Source organism: Coptis chinensis, chromosome 1 (genome assembly GCF_015680905.1).
Source record: "Coptis chinensis isolate HL-2020 chromosome 1, ASM1568090v1, whole genome shotgun sequence".
NCBI lineage: Eukaryota > Viridiplantae > Streptophyta > Magnoliopsida > Ranunculales > Ranunculaceae > Coptis > Coptis chinensis.
Window position 1 is genome coordinate 60,096,104 of NC_141456.1, and position 17,997 is coordinate 60,114,100.

The 17,997-nt window shown below is 36.4% G+C and overlaps 1 protein-coding gene across 4 annotated transcripts; it reads left to right on the forward strand.

The window, feature by feature from the left end:
* The first annotated feature begins 4,957 nt into the window (after window positions 1-4,957).
* APRR2 (CheY-like two-component responsive regulator family protein) lies at window positions 4,958-12,559 on the forward strand. Of its 4 annotated transcripts, none has more exons than XM_086604219.1 (12): window positions 4,958-5,121; window positions 5,916-6,127; window positions 6,734-6,813; window positions 6,905-6,971; window positions 7,177-7,223; window positions 7,314-7,391; window positions 7,491-8,036; window positions 8,342-8,482; window positions 9,673-9,939; window positions 10,081-10,149; window positions 10,254-10,331; window positions 11,987-12,559. In XM_086604219.1, the coding sequence occupies exons 2-12, from the start codon at window positions 5,998-6,000 to the stop codon at window positions 12,146-12,148; spliced, it is 1,665 nt and encodes a 554-aa protein (XP_086460345.1). In that variant the 5' UTR covers window positions 4,958-5,121; window positions 5,916-5,997; the 3' UTR covers window positions 12,149-12,559. The 4 variants fall into 4 exon arrangements, with proteins under 4 accessions (XP_086460345.1, XP_086460353.1, XP_086460356.1 ...); XM_086604227.1 differs by having other exon boundaries at window positions 5,107-5,227; XM_086604230.1 differs by lacking the exon at window positions 4,958-5,121 and adding an exon at window positions 5,140-5,289.
* Window positions 12,560-17,997: the final 5,438 nt, after the last annotated feature.

Below are 17,997 nucleotides of genomic sequence, written 5' to 3' on the forward strand. Positions count from 1 at the left end.
GTATGAACACTCTAATATGTGTTCTTACTAATCATACATTATGTTAAGGTATGAATAATGATTATGCATAGTTCATGTTGAAGTATGAACAATGATTGTTCATAGCTCATGTTGTTCATACCCCAAATAGATATGAACAATTACGAACATTAATTGTTCATACTCCAATAGGTGTTCTTACTGATCATACATATTATAAACAATTATTGTTCAATTCATAGCTCGTGTTGAGGCATGAACAGTGATTATGCATAGCTCATGTTAATTAGTTGAAGTATAAACAGTGATTGTTCATAGCTTATGTTAGGAGTATAAAAAAAAATCGTTGACCCATCATCCGGTATTCTGGTAGGGTACCCGGTCTTCACCCGCCATCCAAACTCGCACCGACCCGAAAACAGACCCACCCTGCCCACCACCATTTTTACGCGGTCGGGCTATGGGTGTAGATTCTATGCTCAAACCCGACCTGTTAAGCCGTCCGACCCGCACCGTATCAAAAGCCGTTGACCCACATAATTTCAATATTCTAACTCTAATATTTTTGTATTTTGTTTATATTTTCTTTTAACTTTTGTATGAATTTGGGAGATATGAACACAAACTTATGAGTTCAACATCAATTTCAAATATTCAAGTTTGAACATTGGGCAAATATCAAAAGTTCAAATTCAACTTTCGAATTTTGGAGAAGATAAATCATTCATTATTTTATTAATTTCGAATTCTTTTAGTTTATATTTTATTTTTTTGTACCATAGATCCTCGCTCCCATCTTCATTTTATCATGCTATGGAAAATAATCAATTTACAAATGATAAATCACGAGAAAAAAGTTTCAAATTTACAGATATGATTTTGGGTTCAAGTTCAAGGTTTTTTTATTTTTGTTTATTTTTTATTGATTGATTATATTTTTTTCTCTATGTTGTGAATTGGAAATATATTACTTGCATAATTAGAAAGTTTTTTTTTGGTGAAATTGAGTTAAAATGATAATTTTTACCCGATCCGGATAACCCACCTCGTAAGCTGACCCAACAAGTCGGGTGATGGTACTAAGACATAACACTTCAACCCGCTCCGCCCCGACGAGGACCACTAGATTTGTATCCCCTAGCCCCGCCCCGCCCCATCACTATTTGACCTGCGGTTGACCCGGCCCGCCCCGTATTACACTCCTAGCTCATGTTGAGGTATGAACAAACTCATGGTTGAGATATGAATAGTATTGATATATGAACAATGATTGTTCATGCCCCACATAGGTATGAAATTATTTATACTCTAATAAGTATTATTACTGATCATACATTATATTGAAGTATGAACAATGATTGTTCATACTATATACACTGGGTCGTTTCAGTTCGATCAGGGTGTTTCTTATTTTGCGTTAGAGATATACTTATCTTTCATCTACCCGAGTCATTTTTTTATTTCACGTCGTATTCACATAATCACTCCCTGAAATAAATATGAGGGCACTTTCAGAGTCTGAGGTGGACCTTCCACTATGCACTAGGAAAGTAAATAGATGATAAGGCACTAGGAGTCTATTAACTTTCAGTATGTTATATGGTTTCGACATTTATGAAGGAAATTATATTGTAGGGGACTATTTAAAGTTAGGGCAGAGAATCGGGTCGGGTAGATTTGAATCCGACCCGACCCGATTACCAAATACATCGGGTTTGGGTCGATTTTTATATCCGTTTATATATTCGGGTCGGATTTTGATTCGGGTATGTCCGGTTCAGATTCGGATTCTGATATAATTTTTGTATTTTTTTTTTTTATTTTTAGTATTATCCGATCGGGTTAGTCGGGTTCGGATATTAAATTTCAGATATAATCAGATTCGGATTTGGATTCGGATATTATAAAATTATTCGGATTCGGATATAGCCATATCCGACCCAAACCCGAATCGATCCCTGCCTTACTTAAAGTCAAGAGGTCGAACTCACTCTTGTTTATATGTAGAAAAGGAAGTTAAATTATCAGCCCATCAAATCACTTACAATTGGTTTCTTATGAAGTAATATCATTCTAAATTAATTAGCAAATAATTAGTATTGGTGTAATGTACTACGTCTGTACCAAAACAGAAGTTTCTTGCACGTGCCAACATGCAAAATTGGTAATACCTCTGGGCTGATGACCGAAGGTCAGTTACTGATCCCGTTTAAAAACAGAATTGCCAATAAAAAAAAAGAACTTATAAAAACATAAGTTTATTTTATTTTTATGTTTTTTTTTTCTTATTATTCATAGTGAGTACGCATTTAACTATGGACCAAAATATTGCCGATATATATGATATATTGTCGATATGTATATCGGTATTTTGGTATATCGATATTTCTGATATATATCTACTAAATATAGAATATTTTTTTCCCGATATATATCGGAATTTCCGATATAAAATTTTATATCGCCGAGATAATTGATATTTACGATATATATTGTTTGACTTTTTGACCATTTTCAAATATATTTCAAATATATTTATGATATTTCGATATTATATTTCTGATATATATGATATTTTAAATAGTTTGGACTAGTCACAAAAAAAATAGATATACCCGATATATATCGGTTTTTGGGTACACCAATATATTAACCGATATCGATATTTTGGTCATTGCATTCAACTACATCATAAAAAGTACGCATTCATGAGTAAATGTTATGCACACTGTTTTATCTTACAGCAGAAATAACTCCAGACCTCCAGTGGGCAGTGGCAACCAAGTTTATATAGAGGTAAATACGATATAATTAAGTAGGTTGTAGGATTTCTAACCGCAAGCTCAATTTCAAAGCCAAAGCTACAACATACTATCAAACAAAAATGCAACAAAAAAACCACTAGGTTGAGTCTAATGGGGAAGCATTGGATTTGATCTCCCTATGAAAAAGCTCATTTGAATTAAGTGTTAGTTTGGAAAATTGCTCCCTCCATACCAGGAAAATTCAAAGAAACAAGACATCGATGTTAACCGTGAGTCCGTGACTAAAGACCTTTGTAGAGGGTGTGGTTTAGACTTCATATAATGTAGATAAGCTCCATCGCTTTATGGTTCAGCTTTCAGTTGGAAGAGACCCCTACTCTTGTTTCTATCTGTGATTCTGTGAGACACTTAAACCCCTATTGGATCATGTCTAAAGTACCGATATATTGGGAATGTTGGTGATATAAATTTGAATAATCTTGGTCATAGAGTAGACATTAATAGTTGGGCCCCTTAATACTTCTCATTATATATCCCCTAATGTTCATCTGGATATACCAGTTTGATATTTTCAATATATCAACGACATCTACTGAAAATTTAGATCAATATATCCGAAGATATCAATACCTTGGACCTTCAGTGGGAGGTTATCAGTGCACCATTTTGCTGGACTAAATTTAAGGGGTTGAAGGACTGAAGGAGTGAAGCACAAACCGATTGCATTCATCACAAGTGCTTAACAAGTTACAAAAGGGAGGGTTCCGGAAGATACATAAATTGGACATGTAAACAATCTCATGATCGTTAGTACAGTTGGCCAAGTTAGATTAAGCTACTCTTTGTGGAAATAATTTCCAAACTATAAAGTATGGGTAGCATTTTCACAGAAATATTATTCAAATTCAAAATTTCTAGTCCCATCATATATGTAGTGAACAAAGACAATGTTTACCATGGTTACTAATTTCAATGTGAGATGTTTCAATTTGAAAATTATATATATAATGAGAAGTCATCACATGACTTTTTGGTACTTGAGTAGGAGGCCGCTTTTATCATTCACCGGACATATTTTAATTAAGGAGGTGAAGCACAAGTGTGTTGCGTAAAAAATTATCACTCCTCAATTAGGATTCTGATCACATCTAACCTGCATTGCATTACAATTCACTAGTGAAACATAACTAGCCGTCTAGGCGTCTAGCCTGCCTTTTCGTAGATAAACTTACCAAGTGTATCAGCTTCATTAAAAGCATGGAAAGGACCAACTCAGAAGTCTACTACATGTGAGCCGCGTCAGCATATTTAAGAATCACTTAAGTACAGTGGCCTTTTAAGGCCTACCATACTATAGAGTATAGAGTAGTGAGACATATTGAAACTTAAATAAAATAAAATTGTGACTTTTAACTATTTAAAGGAATAACAGCTTCAAGTGTAAGTGAAGATAGCACGGTTTGCCTAGACTAATTAATAGCTTTTGTGTAGTGACTGAGGCAACTCGCCGCTGACCTTCTCGTGATGCACTTACTCGGGTGACACGTGAAGTGAATGGTGGGAGTAAAGTCGTAAAGATTCATTTGCTATGAGGATTCTAGTTAGTTATGTTCCCATTTTTTAATGTTATTTGATGATTCGAGGGTGTACATTTTGGACTTGATTTTTCACTCATTACATGAATCATTTTTAGCATCCAATGAGCATTTATGTTAAAGTATTAAACCAATGACATGGACTTAAGTTAGTGACTTTTAGAATGCATGATTTCGATGGACAGAGATCATCATACCATCAATCAGCCTCGTTCAAATTTTTGACCCTAGCTTAATAGACGTAAGAAATTTCAAAATGATGACATCCACATTATTAGCCAAAGATACATATTACTATTCCACGTTTTGGTTTTTTCATACAATTTTCATCAGTACACTGGATATGAATATATGATGATGAGCTTAATTAGAATATCACAAAAGGTAAAGCTAACAATAACTAATATCACATCCAGTGCAGAATTATTGAATCTGTGGGTGACAGGGATTAGCTCTTGTTGTAATGATTTTTGGTGAAACAGTTGAATGTTTTTTTTTTTTTTTGGACGTTTTTGAATCTTTTGCATATTTTGTGGTCCAGATGAACCGACACCAACTGTGTATGTAGTACTACCACAGCAACCGCACTAGCTACACATCTCTCTCTTGTTTCTCTTTTCATTATTACAAGTGTTGAAAATTTATTTCCAAGTGAAAACGTAATAAGAGTTTGAAGAAGAAAAGATTGGCTTGCTCATTCAGTCATGCTCAGGGTAGTGAAATAAATTTCTTGCGGCCCAATGCATATACTTGTGAGTTGTGACTCACTTTTAACTTGAGAGGTAGTTCTTCATTACTTCATTCCTACTCCTTTTACACTTTGGAGTTTGGTCTCTCTCTCTCTCTCTATGTTAGCTAAGCTTCTGCTTAACATCTCACTTTCTTGATGTACTTCTCTAGCTACTACTCCTCATTTGACTTCTCAGTTTCTATGAGCATTTTGTGAGTTGGTATTTCTTCTGTTTGTATGAATTATGCTTGCTCACTTGTCTTGGGGAGTTGAGTTGGTTTCACTTCCCTTGCTTTGTTTGGTTTCAGACTTCCTTGAAAATGGGTTTTCTTCTGTTTGAGTTATCAAGCATGTTTTTCATTTTCAATGGAATGTTGGAATTATTTGTCTGATAAGTTTTGATCTTTCCTCTTAGATTATTAATAGATTCTCTTCTTTTGTCTGCTTCTTTATTTCTTATTTCCTTGTTTCTGTTTCTGGTGTAATCTGCATGTTTGAGTTGAGATTTTGAAACACTAATGATCTCTTGATCATGTTTGTTCTCTAGAAATTTAGCGGTTTTCTATTTTAAATTCTATTGTACCATTTTAGGATAGCATTGATCCATCCGATTTAATGTAAAAACTTAATATTCTATTTGAGTTAGATCACAAGAATATGATTGTATTATGCATTGTTTATTTTAGAGAATGATTTCAAAATCATTGTATTCATTATGCCTTGCCATTGTATGGTGTTCCCCTTAAAATCATGTTTCTTTTTTCAGTTTAGACATACAGTTATGTTCATTTTGATTCCGATTAATTCTGGAGTAAAATTTGATTATCTCTTCATCTTGACTGCCAGGTCTGAAAAACTTGACAATATACATGGCCACTTTGGTAAGCTTCTTGATGGCATGAAAAGGGATGCCTAAAGCAAATCAAGTATGATTTGCAGTGCTGATGATCTATTGGAATGGAAGGATTTTCCTAAAGGCCTGAGAGTCCTTCTCCTTGATGAAGACAGCGTATCTGCTGCTGAGATAAAGCCAAAGCTTGAAGAAATGGACTATATTGGTTAGATGCGCTTCAATTGTCTTTATTTGTTCTTAATGTTTAACAAAGTTTAATTCCTGAATTAGAAACTAGCTTTGTGCTTATGATTGGTGCATGTCTTGGTCCTCAAAAGCTATCTATCTTGCTATGGGCTTTTGATTGTAATATTTAATGTATGTGGAAAGGAGAGTTTCTAGTTATAGTTGGTGCAAGTTATAACTGTAAGTGGTTCTGAACTTTTCAGATGAAAATTACTTTCTTCCTAATGGATCCATAGTTGGATCTCTGGTTTCCAATTCTGTAATAATTAAAGTAATCCACAACTCGGATTTTCACTTCAATATTGGCAACTCTATAAAAGTTAATTTCTAGATACCTATTCTTAGTTAGAGATCTTAGGAACTTTTCATAATCATTATCCTGGATCACAATTTTCCAAGAAACAGGCATGCTGGAAATGTCATAGACCAGAGAATTTTTTTTCGGAAGCAGATTAGGTTAAAATAGTTAACTAGAAAACATTGGGAGGTTTATTGTCTTCTCAGATGGTAACACTTTAAGAGTTTGTTATTTGTGCTTTTTATGTTCTTCTCTGTCAGTAACTATCTTGGTAACACCATATGGCAGTTTCTACTTTTTGCACTGCTGATGAAGCTTTGATAGCAATCTCGAGTGAACATGAGAGCTTCCATGTTGCTATAGTAGAGGTGATAGTTGTTTGAACACGTCAAGAAGTATTCGACTCAGCAATTTTTGCAGTTCTAATGAACTCATACCTGATTGCATTTGTAATCACAGGTTAGCACAAGCAGCCAACAAGACTGTTTCAAGTTCTTAGAATCCGCTGAGGACTTGCCCACTATCAGTAAGTATTACAACCTTCATTATTTTCCTCAATATTGTATTTTATCATATCATATCAAAATGAGATTAGTAACTCTTTGATGCTGGCGGGGTTCGACCCCCAGACTCTGGTATCATCACCCAAAGGTTTTACTCACTTTGCTAGTCGGCACCTGCATGATTTTATCATATCATTAGAGAAGCTAACAAATTAACTTATGTTGCAGTGACTTCAAATATCCAATGTCTAAGTACCATGATGAAATGCATTGCGGTGAGTTTTCTGAGCTGAGCTACAGTTTCCAAAGGACATGAATGTGTATGTCAACTTCTCTCATTGAATTCTTAACTGCTCTTGTTTCAGCTAGGTGCAGCTGAGTTCCTTCAGAAACCACTTTCGGAAGACAAACTAAGGAATATATGGCAGCATGTGGTTCATAAGGTCCTTCTTGATTGTAGTTTCCCCAAAAATGTTGCATTATTTGGTTTTGGTTAATAATTTCGTAAAAGTAAAAAGTCTGATCTTATTGACCCTGATCAGGCCTTTAATGCTAAGGATAGTGCCCTCTCTAAGCCAGTGAAGCCCTTCAATGACATGCTTCAGCTCCAACAAGAAACAAATGAGGATGAGGATAAAAAACTTATGGGAATTGAAATTTCAGCTTATAACAGTGAATTTGACCATGAGCAATCTACGGTCAGTGATAAGTTCCAGGCTCCGTCAACTCCACAGTTGAAACAAGGATGTAGATTTCTAGATGATGGGCAAAGTAACTGCTCATTAGAGAAAGAGCATGGGGACCTAGAGGGAGAATCAAAATCTGTCGAAACTACCTGCAACAATTCAGTTGCTGAAACTACTTGCGACAATTCAGTGGAAGAAGTTAGTGTCATGGTTGATCCTTCTTTGACACCTAAGGAGGTTGCTGTCAAAGAGGAGAACTCTGTCGAACGTTCTAGGAGTGGAAACAGTTTATCTTGTCATCCACAAAAGGTGGAGAAGAAAGCTGAATCCAAAGGTGATAACCCACGGATAGAAGCCCCAAACCCTAATTCCTGTGGAAGAAAGACTAACAGGAAGATCAAGGTACTTAAATAACGATAAAAATGGTCCTTTACTATTTGTACCGCATTTGCTCTCTTTCTCTGCTGAACTTGCCCTGGTGTGCTATTTACAAGAAATAATGTTATATTAGTGATTCATGCATGGGAGTCCATCAAGTACTGTGATTCTCAAGGAAAACTTGTTCAATTGTGAGATATTAGTCTAAGCAAAAGAAATGACACTTTCAACAAGTTGCTTTCTCAGTTCTGCAAGTTTCTGTTGGCGCTGACTTCTCCAAGTTACATTTGAAATAACTGTTATATACGCATAGTTTTTTTGTGTTTCAGGTTGATTGGACACCAGAGCTCCACAAAAGATTTGTGCAAGCAGTTGAGCAACTAGGTGTTGACCAAGCCATTCCTTCTCGTATTCTAGATTTGATGAAAGTGGAGGGATTGACTAGACATAATGTGGCTAGCCACCTACAGGTTAGTATTTATCCAAAATCTGATTGTAAAAGTTTTCATCTTGAAATCGTGATATCAAATTTTATTAAAAGCCGTCATAGTTACTTCACATTACATGCTTCTTTACTTGAACAAAGTGAGGAAGCCGTAATTGTTTAATATTTGATGTTTTTACATGTTATAACAACCCCAGCTCCTTTCAGTTTTATCCGTAGCAATGTCTTTCACCATTCAGATGTTTTCATATGATCACGGACTAAGCCAATCCATATTAGATTGGGTCATCAGGTGGTCTTTTAGCATCTTCTATTGGCGTGGTTATCCTGAATGCAGTATAATGGCCATTCTTCATTTCTTTGTTCATCACTTAAACCACTTGAATTGACTTTGTTTTAATATTTTATCAGTTTGTCCAGAGAAGCAATGATATCTCTTTAATAGTGATGCACCCAGAAGACAAAGGGGTTAAAATAAGAGTCATTGATCTTCCAACAGTGTGATTGCCTATTCGTATACTCCAATAATTGCTGCCATTGCGTTGCTATTGTGCTACCCTTCATACTTTTATAATGTATTCATCTGAATCACTCTCAGTTGTACTTTCCTTATTCAGTTAGGACTCTGCTTCTAACAAGTTGCTGAGGTCACTATTATTACTATCTTCCTAATATACTTGGACCATACCAGTTACATCTCTTAAATATAGATGCAACCCCAGAAGACAGAGGGGTTAAAATAAGAGTCATTAATCTTCCAACAGTGTGATTACCTATTTGTATACTCCAATAATTGCTTCCGCTGTGCTGCTATAGTGACACCTAGTTTTATAATTCATTCTTCTCAATCACTCTGAGTTGTGCTTTCCTTATTCAGTTAGCAGTCTGCATCTAACAAGTTACAGAGGCCAATGTTTATACTACCTCCCTAAAATAGTCCTAAGATATTTGGACCATACCAGGTACATCAGAGAATCATCCCATTCTGACATCTCCTGTCTAAATCACTGGGTATTACTTTTGGTCCTAAATGTTTTATAGAACCCTAAGCCTAATGTAATTGGTTTGGACTATTTCCCATTTGACGCATCCTATGTTGCCCTTCATTTCCGACATTCTTAGATTTACAATTAGATTAGATCATTTATCTTTATATGAACTGATATGTGTGCATGCGCACATGAGATTAAACTTCATTGATGTGTTGCTATGCAGAAGTATCGGATGCATAGAAGACACATTGTGCCGAAGGATGATGATAGAAGATGGCAGCATCCAAGAGGACCCACTCCAAGGGTTTATCCACACAAGCCCATCATGGCGTATCCCCCATACCATACTAATCATAGTTTCACACCAAATCAGTTTTATCCTGTTTGGGGACACCCTAGCAATCACCATTCAAGCATGCAGATGTGGGGTCACCCTGGCTTCCCTACCTGGCATCCTCAGGATAGCTGGTCTTGGAATACACATCCATGGGTAATTTTGTTATTTTAGTTGATGCTGATGTAGAAGATCACTAACTTAAATAACAGTGCTAAAATCATTCTTAATTTGCTCCACATTCAAATTTAGTAGTGTAGCCTCGTGCTAATTTTATGAACATGTTATGTGTTTCAGATGCATGCAGATGCATGGGGTCGTCCTATGATGCCACCATCTCCGGGGCCTTGCTCCAACTTCCCTCAGGTGAGGCTAATGACGTGTCTATACTCCACACTGAATACATACGCTTCGGTGCCCTGCTGAATTGAATTTTAACATTATAGTGTCATTTTCTTAAAATGGTGCAGAATGCATCTGGATTTCATAGTTTGCACCCATTTGAAGAATGTATCAACTCGCCGAGCAATTCCTTCGACTTTCATCCGGTAAAAATCTTCTCAGTTATATTTTTCCTTACATATTTACTCCACGTACTATGTGCTAGCCTTTTGTTCTTAAGAGGTACAATCACTTAACAGGTCAGATAGTATTTAGCATTTATGTTTGAATGGTGACCCCATGAATCTTTCTGTACAGTCCTACTGGGGTCCTGACCTCAAAGCCGGCTATTTTGTATAGGGACCATGATGCAGTAGAACTCCATTCCGTTATTTTATCTATATACTATAAAGTATGGTTTGCATTTGGGGTTGGGGTATCGTCATACAGTTGAAGGTTATACTTCACCAGATTTTTTTATGTTATACGTTTGGACTACAGTTGAAGGTTTCCTCTTCTATCTCTAAGTAGGCAATATAGTCGAGGCAAACAACTTGACCTTCTGTCCTATTGTCAAATAGACAATGGGGGTGCACATAGTACACCATCACATTAGCAGGGACCTAAACCATGACATCCTCGATTCCGAGTATCCTACAAAGGTGTGGATCCACAAGACCGTGGAGTTTGCAGGATTGTTTTTTTTCGTCTCTTATCTTGTGGTGAAAATAGTGTCAGACATCAAATGACACTAGAGTGTCAATGTCGACAAATACTGTATTTATCCCTTAGTAAATGAATACTATGGGATACATTCAAACTATATATATGGTTGTAAACTTGTAATGTATTGCAAAAGTGGACTGTACTTGTTAATAACACAAGTTGCTGGAATGTGGTTTTGCTTTACCACAGTTTAACTCGCGAAAAAGAAAATGGGAAAACAACATGCTGGCACTTAAATATAAATGGAAGGGTTTCAAGAATCAAACTCTTTTATTTGGCTGATCTGGTCTTGGTCTTGTCACGTTGTGGTATTCGAAGACATTTTCTTTCTCTCTCTCTGTCAGGAGTTTGTACTGTTAATTTTGACTTTCAAAGTCGGGCAACTTAGATTTTGACCTTTCGAAATAGCATTCTCAAAGTTCATGCATTGCATGTCTTATACCTTTGTGTTGATTATAAGAGTACCCTCACAAAGGGCACTGGGGCTTTAACCGTGATATTTTTTGCAAAAGTTGATGTTGGTAAGAAAATTTGAATACAAAACCACCACAACCGGATGGTACCGTCCTGAAAATACGCCATCCTAATTTATAAGTGTATATAAATACTTAGTAACGTTCTTGCTAATTATTCTTTTCCTCTTTTCTTTATCTACCTTCAGACTTCAGTACTGTGGTTGAAGTTATTACTTAAACTATACTTATCAGTTTGTTTTCATAGTTGTTCTAGTTTCTTTTTCTTCTAGAAAAGTGTGATAATATCCAACCGTACTTGTCATTTTGATTTTCTCCTATTGCTAGGCATTGGGCAAACTCCATGACAATTTTTTGGAAAAAGTTGCACTTTCTTTGCTAAATTTGTTCATTCGGCAGAAAATGACACATCTCTTGTAAATAATATTAGTTGGCTTTTTGTTTTGGTCATCAGAGAGGATAAATATTACTTATTTACTTCCACAGTGGAATATCTCAAACTTGTGAATTTTGGGAACTAACAACTCACATCAATGTTTATTTATATTTCATCTTACATGTTTTATGCTGATTATCAAGTGATCAAAAGTACGATTTGATTAAACAGCTGATGTTGAACACAGGCGGAAGAGTTAATTGACAAGGTTGTAAGAGAAGCCGTAAGCAAGCCATGGTTACCCCTACCATTAGGCCTCAAACCTCCCTCAACAGAAAGTGTTCTCTCTGAGCTGCACAGGCAAGGCATATGCAACATACCACCACCTCCCACTCACCACCAATGCTGACATGGCACCATCACATCACATGCACTGTTCTGATAGGCCCATGTCCCTGGCACATACTACTAGTCCACAATTCTACCACGTATGTGTTTTTAACACCACATGACTAAACAAGAGAAAGGTGAAAAACATAAAGACATTCCACTTTACAGGCGTGAAAAAGTCCGAGAACTTGACGTTATCTGATCAGGAAAATAAGGTGATTGAGATGGTTGATGGATCTTTATGCTTTGTATAGTGGGACCTACCCATTTCTGATACGTGTTTGTAAATCACTACGTCATTGTTTATCTACTCGGACTCGGTACCTGCTTAGCAGAGTGGCAGACAAATTTGAACGTGACTGATTACTGTGATTCTGTACGTACGGGACTTCGTTAATAAAGTTACATCATCATAATTGGACTGACAAAATTTCATCTCTCATTTTTATTTTCTGTTTTTTGGGGTGGGGTGTTAATTTGAGGTCTCTTATACCACTTGGCACTTTCTTTCTTTTCGGTAAAGACATTCCGAACGGAATGTCGGGATCTTGTCAGATATTTGGGTTTTTAAAAAAACAACGAAGGGTCGAAATATTGATGATTCTTAAAATTAGTCTAAATCAAAGTGTGGCATGGGTCGAAATATTATTAGTGTCGGTTTTTCAGATTTTCGGAATTCAGAAACTCAGATTTTCAGATTGGAGTTATTTATTTATTTCTTCGATAATCTTCTTTGGACGATGTTAGGTTCCAATTTTAGTACGTAAAAAAAACTTTAAAAAAAGAAAGAAAATAAAATAGAAATCAAAAGTATTTATACTCTACGAAATCTAAACTCTTTTTATGATTTATTTTGAACCAACTTTGAATTGATATCACAAAGTATGCACCTTCACAAACTTACTGTTATTCTTCATTTCTTATGCTTAAGATGATTTCTAGGTAGGCCGTTTATAAAAACCAACACATATTACAAGCCCATTTATTTTGTGTTAGTTCTTTTGGACCCATCCCAAAATGTTGTTGTAGAACTTATTATATATATTCGACGAGAACAAAATCACCACTCACCGTAGGGGTGGGAATTTGGCCCTAACGAAATTAATCCGGCCCTGACCGACCCGACCCGACCCTAAGTCCTATAAAGCCTTCACAACTAAAGACCTCACAAAGTTTAGGGCAGGGCCGACCCGACCCTAATACTTTTTAGGGCAGGACTAGGGCTAAGATTCTAAAACATAGGCCCGACTCTAATTCAGCCCTTATTAGCCTGGTCATAACCAAGCCCTAACCAAACCCTAACCGGCCCTGACCGACCCGACCCTAAGTTTTATAAAGCCCTCACAACTAAACCCCTCACAAAGTTTAGGGCAGGGCCGACTCGACCCTAATGCCTTCTAGGGCAGGGCTAGGGCTAAGATTCTAAAACATAGGCCCGACCCTAATTCAGCCCTCATTAGCCCGGCCATAACCATGCCCTAACCAAACCCTAACCGGCCATGTTTCACACTTTCACTATAAATACACATATCATAATTGTCAAACTCTTTGCTAAATATTTTTAATTAAAATAATATTGTCTTTTGTAATTTATCACTTACACCCAAGGATACTTCCAATAACTTGTCTTATATAACAAAAACTTGTCAACTTAGCAGCTATGAAGAACAATGAGCACTAGTCTAATAAAAAATAAGACTTTATTCATTTGATCATCAAGTCAAAGTCCAGAACTTATTATTCTCAATTTCTTTTCCCATTTACTTCTTATAAATTATATTTTTATTCACATCCAAACCAAGTCTAGAACTAAAAGTTTCCTTCCACACCATTAAAGCGAAATACAGAGTAGACATTTGTAACATATATAGAAACCTAAAAACAACCTTTGTCAGAAAAATGGTATTTATAATATCAAATCTTTCTCCATCACTTGTTCAAAAGCCAATATTTTCATTTCCACATACAAAGCTTGAATTACTTTTAAATTAGAAGAAAGGTAATATTATATTTGTTTGAATCTATTATGAAAACAATTTATGATATTGGAAACAGTTTAACAACTTCCCTGACCCTTAACCAAAGCTATTATGTTTCTTCTTTATATCTATTACTTCTTCCTTTAAAATGATAATATATTTATTTGTCTATATATTTCAATGTTAAATATAATTTTAGTGAGGTTTGAGTACAAGGAAGAACAAATTCTGAACTTTCGATGTACTTTAGTTCATTAGATTGTGGATGTTAGGGGTGGAAATTTGGCCCTAACGACCCTAACCCGGCCCTGACCGACCCGACCCTAAGCCCTATAAAGCCCTTACAACTAAAGCCCTTACAGAGTTTAGAGGCGGGGCCTAATTCGCCCTAATACCTTCTAAGGCAGGGTCAGGGCTAAGGTTCTGAAACATAGGCCCGACCCTAACTAAGCCCTAGTTATAATTTCACTATAAAATACACAACTAAAACTATCCAACTCCTTGTTACATATTTTCAATTAAAATAACACTCTCCTTTGTAATTTATCACTTATCGTATGAGTACTTCTAATAACTTGTCTTATATCATAAAAACTTATAAACCTAATTGTTTCTATCTCACAACTCACGTACACCTCACAACTCCCCGTCTAACCTAGTCGCCAAGGACAATAATGAGCACTGGGCACTAGCCTAATGAAAAATAGGTTGACGTCAGTAAAAACTCATTCCATACTCTTATTTGTCTTTGTGTTCTTCAATGTTAAATGTAATTTTGGTGAGATTTGAGTACAAGAAATAACGGATTTATGTCAGTGAAATCTCATTCCAAAATGTGTCTTGTGCATTTTAACTGTAATTTTGAAATATAAATATGAGTCTCTATGTACTTCAGTTTATTAGATTGTGGATATGCATTTTAAATTGTTGGACTTATCAAGAATTATTACTAGATTGGTTGTTATTCAAATTTCAAAGTGGTGGGACTTTGAGTTTGCAAATCTTTGAAATTTTTTTGTAATATAAATGAGTTTTAAAACCGATGCAAAAAAGAAAAAAATATATAGGCCGGCCCTAAACCATTAAAGAGGGCTTAGGGTAGGGTCAGGGCTTGAAATTTAGACTTATGACCCGGCCCTATGGGGACTTTAGGGCCGGGCTGGCCCGGCCCTAATAACTGAAAGGCTTTAAATGTTTAGGGCCGAGCTAGCCTGACCCGGCCCATTGCCCACCCCTAGTAGATGTGCATTTTAAATTATTAGACTTATCCAGGATTATTACTAGATTGGTGGGACTTTGAGTTTGTAGATCATTGTACATTTATGTAATATAAATGAATTTTAAAACTGATGTAGTAAAAAGAAGAAAATATATAGGTCCGACCCTAAAGTCCGGCCCTAAAGCCTTTAAATAGGGCTTAAGGTCGGGTCAGGGCTTGAGATTTAGACTTGTGACCCGGCCCAACCCAGTCCTATGCTGACTTTAGGATCGAGCCGACCCGGCCTTAATATTTTAAAGGCTTTAAATGTTTAGGGACGGGCTAGCCCGACCCGGCCCATTGCCCACCCCTAACTCACCGTGGCACCATGTAAACGTCTCCCAACAGCTTCACCTCCAATCTGACTTGAGGAACCATGAAACGCCAAAACTACTAGGAAAATAAACACCAACCCAGCCAGAAGCCCTGAGCCCCTGAAGCCCGAAATAGGTCCATAATACTTGACTTAGGGGTTGGGAGTCTTGGGACTAAAACTTTTAAAGAAAAGCCGATTAAGCTCGGCCAGATGAAGCCCAAGTCCTATATCTACCAAGCCCACTTTGTTGTTCCGTGAAAGACTCAGGTTCATCTCTCCTCCTTCAATGAAATTAGGAATTTGGGATGCAATGTCAGAAAAATGTTTCCGGGTTTTGATTTTGGTGGGACGTTCTACACAAAGAGAAAGAACTTTTGAGTTGTAAACATACCAACAAATTTTGAGTACCATCGCATTATGATATTGGGCCTTACATAATTTGAAGTTATATATCGTTTACATGGTGTTATGGTGGCACCAAAATTTTGAGTACTGTAGTAGGCAAATATCGTACTTATAAACATGTTCATTTTGATATTTTAAAACTCGAGATGTTGGCATAAAGGCCAATATCTCGGTAAATCTCGTGGGTGTTCAAATTATGTTGCAGGTAGAAAGCAGGAAACAAGAAAGAAAGGCAAGAGACACGTGTCAAAGATTGACTGGATCCAGGCGAAATGAGGCACTATATAAAGACTAGAAGGACATCAGAAAGGATTCATGTTTTCATTCAATCCAGATTCTAAAAAACTGTAAAAACAGAAGAGAGAAACAAAGAGAAAGAGAGATTGTAAACATTTATTGCCAATCAATAAAACTTTGATTCAATTCATCTTCTCCATTCACTCTTCCCATTCATTTTGATTCATTAGTAAGGTTGTGTGATCTTAGAATACTTAAGAAAAGTGTTCTTAGACATCACATTGGTATTGTCTGTGCATCGAAGACAAGAAGAACTTGGCTTTTCTTTTTCTTCGATCAAGAATCCGAAGTGTTTCTTTGAATTTGAGTGAAAGAAGTGTGAAAAAGGAGTGAGAAGTGGATTATAATGGCTCCCAGGAAGAAAGCGAATAGATAACGATAATCAATCACATACAAGGAATACAAGAACTTCTATAAGTCGGAGGTTACAGGAAGAAAATATTGAGGGGGAAGTTTCACTTCAAGAAGTATTGAAAAGATTGAAAGAGGTGGAAAGACTGAATGTTGTTTTACTTAGAGAACCAAGAGATGAAGAAGGGAGGTCTAAGTAATGCAGTACGAGATCTTCATGAGGAAGACGAGGAGGAATGTAGTTCGAAATCGGGTAGTCATTATACAGGAAAGGAATCAACAAGAAAGGAAAGAGTTGCTGAAGTATCTCCAATATCGGAAATTCCGATACCACAGCCTATCACAAAAGAGATGATACAAGAAATGATGATAAAGCAACTGGGAAATCAAGGGCTCGAGAAGACTTCAGCATCAATAAGAAAGTTAGCGGATGATGTGAGTAGAAATCCGATACATCAAAGTATTGAGTTGATGCCTGTTCCGCCAAAGTTTAAGTTACCCAAGTTCATACAATATGATGGATCGTCGGATCCGATGGACCATCTTTTCACATATCGGCATCAGTTTTCGATATATAAGGGAACTGCATTTTTGGATTCATTGTTATGCAAATCTTTTCATTCAAGTTTAAAGGAAAGGCGTTGAAGTGGTTATGTTCTTTATAAGAGGGTTCAATATCAAGTTATAGGGAGATTGAAGAAATATTTCTGACCAACTATGGCCATCAGCGAGTAAAACCGAAGTAGGTATCGGCGTTGTTCCAATTAAAGCAGGGAAAGAAGGAATCTCTAAAAGGATTCTTGTCACGATTCAAGGCAGAGGCGCAGCTAGTAGAACATTTGGATGAATCTGAAATGACGGCAGTAATGGCCTTTCAGACAGGGCTCATTCCTGGGTCCGATATGCACAAGTATATGCTTCGAAAGGAGATTAAAACTTTTAGAGAGTTATATGATAAAGCCGAGAAAGACGTGCAAGTTGAAGAAGGTATTTTATCAGCTTTAATTCAACCTGTGTTGCAAGTATCTGAGGCAAGCAATTCAGCGAAAGAAGAGACCCATCATAAATCCGAAAAGCGAAAGGCAAATGATTCTTACTCAAAAGCTGACGGTTAATCTTCACAAAAGAAGAAGTTCGAAAGGTCATTAAGAGAAGAGTTGGACCCGTCCAATTATATCGCTATTAATACTACATTAGAAGACATTTTGAGAAGGGTAGGGAAAGAGTCTTACTACCAACATCCGACTCATAAACCTTGGGAG

Coding starts and splice junctions, on each gene's coding strand:
- APRR2 (XM_086604219.1), top strand. CDS start 5,998: ATGATTTGCAGTGCTGATGATCTATTGGAATGGAAGGATTTTCCTAAA. Junction 6,128..6,733: donor TGAAGAAATGGACTATATTG/GTTAGATGCGCT, acceptor ACCATATGGCAG/TTTCTACTTTTTGCACTGCT. Junction 6,814..6,904: donor TCCATGTTGCTATAGTAGAG/GTGATAGTTGTT, acceptor TTGTAATCACAG/GTTAGCACAAGCAGCCAACA.